Source organism: Desmodus rotundus, chromosome 5, assembly GCF_022682495.2.
Source record: "Desmodus rotundus isolate HL8 chromosome 5, HLdesRot8A.1, whole genome shotgun sequence".
NCBI classification, from domain to species: domain Eukaryota; kingdom Metazoa; phylum Chordata; class Mammalia; order Chiroptera; family Phyllostomidae; genus Desmodus; species Desmodus rotundus.
Genome location: NC_071391.1, coordinates 74,323,958 through 74,333,907, shown reverse-complemented (window position 1 = coordinate 74,333,907; position 9,950 = coordinate 74,323,958). Strand labels below are relative to the sequence as shown.

At 40.1% G+C, this 9,950-nt stretch overlaps 1 protein-coding gene across 3 annotated transcripts in view; it reads right to left on the bottom strand.

Annotated features, from left to right (window-relative positions):
* Positions 1-7,788: 7,788 nt before the first annotated feature.
* DYNC2H1 (dynein cytoplasmic 2 heavy chain 1) overlaps positions 7,789-9,950 on the bottom strand; it is a 320,982-nt gene continuing 318,820 nt past the window's right edge. For all 3 annotated transcript variants that reach the window (XM_045204038.2, XM_053924343.1, XM_053924344.1), the window contains one exon: positions 7,789-8,262. In XM_045204038.2, the coding sequence (XP_045059973.2) occupies positions 8,104-8,262 (159 nt within the window). In that variant the 3' untranslated portion in view covers positions 7,789-8,103. The remainder of the gene's footprint in view (positions 8,263-9,950) is intronic.

Here is a 9,950-nt window from a genome sequence, read left to right as displayed (position 1 = left end):
TCCCCTGCCTGACTGAAGCCTGAAACAATGCTGGAGGTGGGTGTGGCCCTGTGCTGGAAAGGTTGGGTCCCCTAAGGTGATCAGGCCTAAGAAAAAATGCATAGGATCCTGTGAAACCTGCTTTGCTAATACCCTCAATTTAAATGACAAGGGTTCAAGCATAGAATGAGTTTGTTCCCCAAAGTTTTATGGCCCTTTAGCTATCTGACCCTGACTCAGAATAAGCCCTCAGAGTTCCTTGAATGTTATCTATTGTTTGATCATTACTGTCTGACAATGATGAACAAAGACCTTCCTTGAGGTAATGCTCCCAGCAAAGCAATAAAAGCCTGTCCAGACAAGGGTCGGGATGCTCTCTCATTCAGAGGGTGGCTATGCTGTCCCTTTTCTCCACTGGATGTCTGCAGTCCACATGAATTTGTTTGTCTCATCCACAACACCATGGACACCACTGGCCAGAGTCCACAACAAGTAAGTTCTTTGAAAGCAGTACACACACACAGCCTTACATGTATATACAGTATACATATACACAGGACAGCCAAAAGTAGGTTTACAGTTGTGAGTATGTACACAGTTTATTGTTATTTTATTATTTATTATTGTGTCATTTTCCATACAACTGTAAACCTACTTTTGCCCCATCCTTGTATCAGGGTACAGCCAAGCTGGGCGTGGGAGGGCCCAAATAGGGATTTGTAATGGGGTCCAGAACTCAGGGTGTTCAGGAAATATTAGAGGAAAAAATATATATGATGTCCTCTCCCCCACCAGTCTGAGCTGGGGGAAGGGACGCATGAAGCAGGGCCATTCAGAGCTGTTTTGTACAGCAACAGCTTTGCAGCTAACCCCTGGCATGGTCATTTAACATATCTATAACCTTTAATTGGTTTAATAGAAATGTTAAATAGCTGTGGCTATGCTTTGAGCCAGGGAGATGGCAGTGACTTCAACCCAGGATATAACTGGGAAGCAACTCCCCTTGGTTACAGCACTTGCCTGAGAGCTTGGAGATGATTGGCTCTATGCCATGGGGCCATGCCAGCCTGTACTTACCATAGCAGCCCAGTAAAGCTGGAAGAATACAGGAATGCTGGCAGGTGTAGCAGATTGTAGGAGTTGGAAATGGGGCTGCAGAGGAATATTGGCGCGGGGATTTACACCCAGGCGTGGCAGCCATACCAGAGAGGGAGGATCATGCGGCTTTGGCGGGTAGATTGGGACCACGTGGCTTGGGTGAGAGTTAGGACCTCGCCGCTTTGGGGTACTGCCTTTTGCCATGTGGCTTAGGCAGCAGGAGAGACTTTACCTGGAAGAAAAGGAAAGGACTCTTGCTGGTGGGCCACGAGAAGGTGCCACATGGCTCTGGATTAACTGGAGTTCGCTGGTGGCGACACAGCTGATGGTACCTGAACCGAGGGGCTGACTGAACCACGTACTTCTACTTCTTTTCCTGAGATACGGTACCCCGGACTGGGCAAAGGGGAAAAGGAAGGACTGTGTGCGTTTGTGGGTTTTCTAAAGAACTTTAGTATTTTAATGAAAACGTTATGTCATTACTCTAAGTCTGTATAACTTTTAAATAAATAATTCCTCTCCTTTTCACCGATCTCTGGCATTGAAAGACGTCTTTTCTCTGGTGGCGGGCAAAGCGAACCTAGTAGATTGGGGGGAGCCCCTGGAAAAAAAGGGGGGGTCCTTTTGGCAATAGTATATCATCCATTCATCCATCCTCCCACGGGTCTGTTCTCTAACATCCTGTGTGTGTCTGTGTATATACATAATTATTCTCGTACATAGATATAGTTACAGGTATAGATACAGATATAGATATATAATCTTTAAGACAAGGCTTAAAAGTAGCAAGGGAACGAGAACTTGTTCTGCCCATCAACGGGAAACAAAGAAGATGGAACCAGGCGAGGGGTCTTCTCCACTAGCTAACAGTGTGAGATTGAGTATTATCAGTTGATTTTAAAGAAGGAACTTGGTATTTGTCTTTCGCTGACTGGCTTATTTCACTTAGCATAATGCTCTCCATCCATGCTATCATGACGGGGAAGAGCTCCTACTTTCTCTCTGCTGCATAGTATTCCACTATGTAAATGTACCAGTCTTTTGATCCGCTCATTTACTGATGGACACTTAGGCTGTTTCTAGCACTTAGCTATTGTAAATAATGCTGCTTTGAACATTGGGGTACATGGGTTCTTTTGAATTGGTGTTTCAGGATTCTTAGGGTATAATCCCAGCAGTGGGATTGCTGGATTGGAAGGCAGTTCCACTTTTAGTTTTCTGGGGAAATTCCATACTGTTTTCCATAGAGGCTGCGCCAGTCTGCATTCCCACCGACAGTGTATTATGGTTCCCTTTCTCCACAACCTCGCCAGCACTTGTTAATGATGGCCACTCTGACAGGTGTGAAGTGGTACCTCATTGTGGTTTTCATTTGCATCTCTCTAATAGCTAGTGATGTGAAGCATTTTTTCATGTGTCTCTGGGCCCTCTGTATGTTCTCCTTGGAGAAGTGCCTGTTCAGCTCCTTTGCTCATGTTTTAATTGGATTGTTTGTCTTCCTGGTGTGGAATCTTCTGAGTTATTTATGTATTTTGGAGATCAGGCCCTTGTCTGAGGTATCATTGGCAAATATGTGTTTTCCCATATAGTTGGTTCCCCTTCCATTTTGTTGTTTTCTTTAGCAGGGAAAGCCAAGGAACACGAACAGAGGACTCCTGGGCAGGGACAATAAGGGGGATTGACTGTGGGAGTGAGGGAGAATGGGGCAATGGAGAGTAATGGAGAAAAAGATGGGGCAATTGTAACTGAACAACAATAAAAAAAATAAAATGTACATATCTAAGTAATAAAGCAGTATAAAACTTAATAATAATACTAAGTAATATTTTAAGAAAAGAAAAAGATGGAACTTGGGTTCCTGAATTTGAACAAACTTTTTAACCTCCTAAGTCTCAGATTACTCCTCCCATCTAATAATACCTGGCCTGTGGCCCTCACGGGGTTATTATGGTAATGCATGCAAAATCACTTTATAAGTCATAAAACATACGTATGTGGTCCTTACTATTTTTATTACGGACTATTTGACCTTGAAAATGAAGTCCTGAGGCTCTCAGAGTCTAATCTTGCACAATCTCTCCTTAAAGAGCCATTCTACTCAGTCTCCTATAAGATCCCTCTGCTTCTGCCACATGTAACCAAGTATACTGTTTTCCCAGCTTGGCCCCAAAGAAGTGACCAGCTTGCTCATAGGAAAAGACAACTGATCTCTTTCCCTTTCTTTCCTAGTGCCCTAGTTTTCCCATGGGCTATGCAATTCAAGGGACCCAAGAACAGCCTGAATTCACTTGGAAAGAGAAACCCATGGAGAAGAGGATATGAAAGGAAGTCTTGGAGTGAGGGATAAAAGTAGTAAGGTAGAGATAGCGGGTGTGAGGCCTGTGACTATCAGCAAGCCTGCCAGGCATTCCTGCCCTCCTTCTGCTCCTGGCTGCAGCTTGTCCCTCCTGTCCCTACAGCTTCCTGGGCAAGCACCCCATCTACAGCAGCTCTCCACACAGTTTCACTTTCAGTGCAAGTCTAGACTGTAAGTATCCAGGAAGTTCTTCTCATTGTCCTGGATGTCATACTAAGTCTTTTTTTCATTGTCACTGAATCATGAGCTTCAAAATTTAACTTTTATACAGGAAGTCCTTGTTCATGAATGTAAGTTAGGCACATTACCTGCTTTACTCTCTACTCACAAAATTCTGCAAATCAACTCTTAGACTCAGATTTTTCATTTCTTTGGTTCTTAGATAGTGGCATGATTTTCCAGTATATCTCTAAAGACATGTGGTATCTTAAGACATGTAAATTTTCTGATGATGACCAGTCTAAATGGTTGGACTCCTATAATGTGCAAGTTTGTTCTATCGATAACAGTAAGCCCTCAAACTGACAAGTCTTGTACTTAACACAAAGAAAAAGCATTTACAGACACACTACTGTAGATGAGACTTGGCAAGATAGTTCATGATCAGGAAAACAAGCGACTGAAATTAGCAGCAAGACAGACTGTTAGTGAATTTATGATTATGCAAAACTTGTTATTTTATGTATCTTCTAGACATAACCCATGTTTTTTTAAAGCTAAACTTGAGCCTGAAGCAATTTGGAGTTTTGACTTTAAAACCCTGTACCAGCAAACTTCCCCCAAAGTCTATCTACATAGAGACATTCCCAGTGTGTTTGTATGAAGCTCAGTTAAACTTCTGCTTAGAACTCACTTGTCTCTGAGTTTTCATTTCTCCTCTAACAAAAATGAATGGACTCTTACATTGTTTCCTTTTCTTAGCAGGTAACTGCTACGGAAATGACTGGCAGCTGAATTTCTGATGTGCATATGGTTTCATCTGACTTCTGATTTAAGGTTACTATTTGGAGCCAATTCTACTAACAAAAACCAAAACTTTAAAATGGAAGGGAAAAAATGTCATTTTAATGACCTTATTCTGGGAAAATAAACCAAAGTCTGAAAAATTTACTACATTTGAGTAAAAAAAAGTATTCATCAAAATAAAACATAAAAATGACAACTCACTAGGAAAAATTGGGCAAAAGATAAAAACAGCATTTCACAGAAGTCTCAAATGGACAATAAAAAAACAAGAAAATTGCTTAACTTTATTTGTAAATAGGAAAATGTAAATTAAAACTACTATGTAATACCATTTTATAACTACCAAGTTTTCAGAAATGGTATGTATTGATAAAGATGCACAATGACAAGAGCTCATATGCACTGTTGGTGGGACTATAAATTTGTTCAACTACATTAATAATCATAATTACAATGAAACTAACGTTAGGTACTCTTTCAAGTGCTTCACATATGTTAAGGCACTTAATGAGATAATGGCAAATGATTTCCCAAATGATTAAGTCGATGATATTCCTACTGGAGACTCAACAATTCCCCTGCGAGGTGTATGACCTAGAGGGAGTCTTGTAAATGTAAGTCAGGAGACTTACCGAGAAAGTTTACAGCAGTATATTCTGTAGTAGTAAAAAGCCAGAACAATTCAAATATTCCTTAAGAGGTGACTAGATAAGTAAATTGTAGTCAATTCATACATTCACACTGTATGAAAAAGAAAGGTCACAAAATATACGAGGTCTGTCCAGAGAGGGTTTCCAGCCATGTAATATGAAAAATGGAGACATTTATTGAAGAAGATACAAGAAACATTGTACATAAGACAATGACGCCTCCGTCTCCTTCAAGTAGGCACTTTGGGACCTCACACAGTTCTCCCAGTTGCCAGCAGCTGCCCTGTCGTATTTTCCTGAATCTGATCAAATGTCTGAAATCTCTTCCCTTTCAAAGGTGATTGTAGTTTTGGGAAAAGCCATGTCACTGGGTGCCCAATCTGGGCTGTAGGGGAGCTGAGTCACCTGGATGATTTGAGGTTTTGCCAAAAAATTCTACATGAGATGTGATGCATGAATGGGCGTATTTTCCTAATGAAGCAGCCAATCACCAGATGCCCATAGCTGCAGGCTTCTGAATCATCTGAATAGTTTCTGTGGAGGAACGTTCAAGCTTAATGCTAAACTTGGTGCAGATTCATTGTTCTACTCGCTCAGTCATTTTGAATGTGATGGCCACACAGTACTCGTGCTCACTCAACAGCATCTACCGCCCCCTCTGACTAGTACAGTGAAGTCCTCATTGTTCACACACGCACATTGCAGTCCACTCTCCTCCACTGCCAGGTTACATGGATGTCATGCAAACTGTTCTCATTATATTAACAATGGCTGGACTTTTTCCAGACAGACCTCATTGTATACCATTTACATAAAAATGGAAACTGTATAAAAGTGATAGGGCTAGAAAGGGGGTGCAGTGGCCCGAGGAGGGTGGCCCAGAGTGCGAGGGAGTGAAGCAGCAGGGCCACAGTGGGATGCAGCACCCAGGTTTCCTCCACACGCCCCGTTCACCCTGGCACTCCTCTCCACTGGCCAAGAGGGAAGACAAAGTGAAGAAGGGCGGCCCTGCCCCGGGAGCGAGTGCATGGAGTGGACCTGCAGCCCCAGCAGCAGCACTGCTGCGGAGTGCGTTTCAGCAAAGGTTCCTGTGAAGCCCAGCCTCAACGCATCCTGTGCAGGGTGCCACGTACCTGGAAGGAGGAGTTTGGATCCCACTGCAAGTACAGGTTTGGGAGCTGGGGACCATGTGATGGGGGCTTGGACACCAAAAGCCACCAAGGCACTCTGAAGAAGATGCGGTACAATGCCCAGTGCCAGGAGACAATCTGCATAACCACACTCTGCAACCCTGAGACCAAATCCAAAGGCAAGAAAGGGAAGGGAAAGGGCTAGCGGCCAGGCCTGAGTCCCAGAGAGCCCCTGCCCTGTCCTCCCTCCCACAGGCCCAAGATAGAACCTGCCGTGCCTTCTGTTAATCAGCTTTATCAGTCATGTCCTGCCTTGTCCCTCCTCCTCCCCCACACTCCCAAAGGCCCAAAGTGGAAACAAGGATTCTGGGCCATCTGAGTGTCCCCCACAGGGATTCGATTCCCGTGCCCCTTTTGTCATTACCCACAATGATGCCATCACTGAGAAAGAAATCGACTCATTTTTTCCTAATAAAAGCTTTTAAATAAAAAAAAAACTGATGGGAAAAGGCTAGAAATAAATATATGTTTAGTTAAGAATGCATATAAAATATATTTTAGGGATTTATTCTCATTCAGAAAAAACGTGAAGAAACCCAAGGGAATTATAAAGAGAAAAATTAGGGGAATCACTGTCTAGGGTGGAAGGTGGGAAATGAAATAGCGACTGAAAATATATTAAGAAGCTTCGGTGGAATTAGGGATGTTCTTTTTCTGAAGCTGTGTGCTGGGCACAGGTGTTTATTCTATTATTCTTTATACTGTATGTATATATGTATACGTACACACATACATATAACATAAACAAGCATATTGCTTGAAATATTTCATTGTTCTTCCTAAGTCAAAAAATAAAAGTGGGTTTGATTTTATTTCCTTAATATATAACGGAGGCAGAAAACCCTCAAGCCCTAGAACAGGATGGTGCACCCAGAGGCACTTGCTGTTTGAAGTAAAGCAAGCTTAGGGTGATCGTTCTGAGAGCTAAATTCACAATTCAAAGCATTCCTCCGCCCCCCAGTATTCGTTTCCTTAGTTTTAGAGAGGCAACTTTTCAGTGAACATATGTAATCTAACAAGTGTTTTTGACTGGCATTGCCAATTCATTTTATCTTCTTATCAGAAACTCCGCTGTAGCAAACACGTGTCAAGATGAAGAATTGACCAACATGTGGTGCTGAACCATCTCTGCTCATTTCTGTTCACACACTCGGTTCCAAGAAGATATGTGCTGGAGAACTCACCTTTGCTGACTTTGTTCTTTCCTTGAGGAGGGTAGGGAGAGCTGAAAGAGTGAGTCTTCTCCCTTGCCACTTCACCAATTTATTAGTGGAGTAAGTCACTTAACCAGTGTGTCATTTTCCTCATTAGTAAAATGAGTATTATAATGAATATAGTAACTATGCATCTATGTATCTATGTGTCTGTCTATACACTTACCTATGTATTTACCTACCTATCAATCAGTCATTTGGAGCAGTGCCTAGCAGCATGTAGTCAGTGCTATCTAAGCCTCAGTTATATAGTCCATTAGTTTTGAACAAAATTCTACGAATGAAAGTTATTTGATTAAACTGTGGTTTGGCCTTGAAAACAGCATGGTTTTTTAATACTTTAAATATAGAAGATTGTAAGATTATCTTATATTTTATTAAATAATTATGATGCAAACAGAGTAGATACAACATTTATTAGTGATAGTATATGGAAAATATACTATTTTAAACATCTCACCTAAAACATTAAATCACTGTGCTGTCATTGCCCATTAAAATAAAAACCCAGTAACTATATGGGTTACACAGAGTAACCCATCTGCAACAGAGTGATTATATGCTAATATTTTGAATTAGCTTTCAAATGTAGATTCAACATGTATTTTATTTAAAGCTTAAACAGTAACTATGTTTCTTTTTTCTGGATTCTACTGATTTTTCAGAAACAGAGCTGCCCCACACTGGACCCACTGGTCTTGGTCGCCTCCACACGGAACGTCGATGTTGGTCACCACACGGTCCCTTTCCGCACTTGTGTAAACAGGCAAAGACACGCACTCTTCCGGGGAATATGGGCCATATGCACCCTGTTTAAAAAAATTAATTTTGTTTTAAAATATACCAATATACTGTTTTGAAGCTGATTATTAGGTAACCAAAGAGATGAACACAATATCCTCCCAAGTAAGTTTTATTTAAAATATTATGAAATGCTTTAAAATAAAGATTACCATAATAAACTGCCATCATCCAGCTATGCCACAGAAAATTTTACCTATAAATATATAAATATGTCTAAAAATAAAGCAAATATCACAATAGTATTATAATATTTGAAAATATTAACAGTATCATATATCTATTATCTCAAAATTAAAAAAATATTTTATTAGAACCATAATTCAGATAAAGCCCATACTAGCATTTTGTTGATATGTCTCTTATGTCTTCTGAATTGATAGGATTTTCCTTTTTTGCTTTTCGGTTTGCTGAAGAAACTACACCAAAGCACCTCCCGCCCTCTGAGTTTTATTGGCTGCTTCCCCTGGCACCACGCTCCTCTCTCCCGTATTCTTATGAACTGGGCCTGGAGGCAAACTCAGCTTCGGATCCAATTTTTGGCAAAAACACTGCACAGGGGGTGCTGTGGATTTCCCTCAAGAAGCACATATGTCTGGTTTCTCTCTCTTTAGATATTAAGAGCCATGGTGATCATTATTACATTCAAGATTATAAAATGGTAATTTAATTCTGCTTTTCCTTTTTCATTTCCAGGCAGGAGTATATCCATGGAGAGAAATGTTTACTTATCCATTTTTTGATTATCAACATAATTCATCAAGTCTAGATAAATGTTTGCTTAGTTTGTTTTTGTTTTTAGGTTTAGTTGTTGATAGTTGTGAGTTTGTTGTCATTTTACTGTTCATAGTTTTCATCTTCTTATTTTTCTTGGTGATGATGAACTCTTTTAACTTGACCTTATCTGGGAAGCACTTTATCTGCCCTTCCATTCTAAATGATAGCTTTGCTGGATAGAGTAATCTTGGATGTAGGTACTTGCCTTTCATGACTTTAAACACTTTCAGGGATCATTTCTATAGTTCGTTTCTAGTACCTTTTCCAATCCTTCTCTCCTTCTCCCTTTCTCTTTCTCATATACTGCCTCTTTGTCCTTGCTATACATATTGGTTAAGTCCCTTAGACTACTCATTCATTCCTAAATCTTATCCGGATTTACCTATAACAAAATTCATTCTTTAATGGAGAATCATTGCCCAAATATATAAAAACACTATCTGCCCTGTACCTTTCTAATTTTCCTTGGTTGTAGTAAAGATTCTGTCAGTTATTCATCCCTCATTTAACAGTATTCTATGTGTCAATGTGTGTCTAAAATTATAAAGGCTAAGCATTTTAGTGTATATTTAAGTAAAGAAAATTGTAATCTTCTTAGCTTAAAATTTATTTTAGGAAAAAATATATATGTGAAATGTATAGTATATAATTTTTGAAAAAATGATTACTTTAGAAAACAAAATACTACCCTGGGAAATGTTAATCTAAGAAGGATTAATGGAGAGAATCCTGGTTGGGCCTGACTAAAAATATAGGATATGAAGTAAAGAGAATTTTCTAACATTATTAGTCACTGCCTAATCTCTTCCCTCTTCTCCAATTCTGCTTATATGGCAAAGCTTTAGGATTCAGAAATTTCTGTAATTTTCACAACTCCTTAGCTATTCCTAAAGTTAATAACCTTGTACAGGCTCTCTTT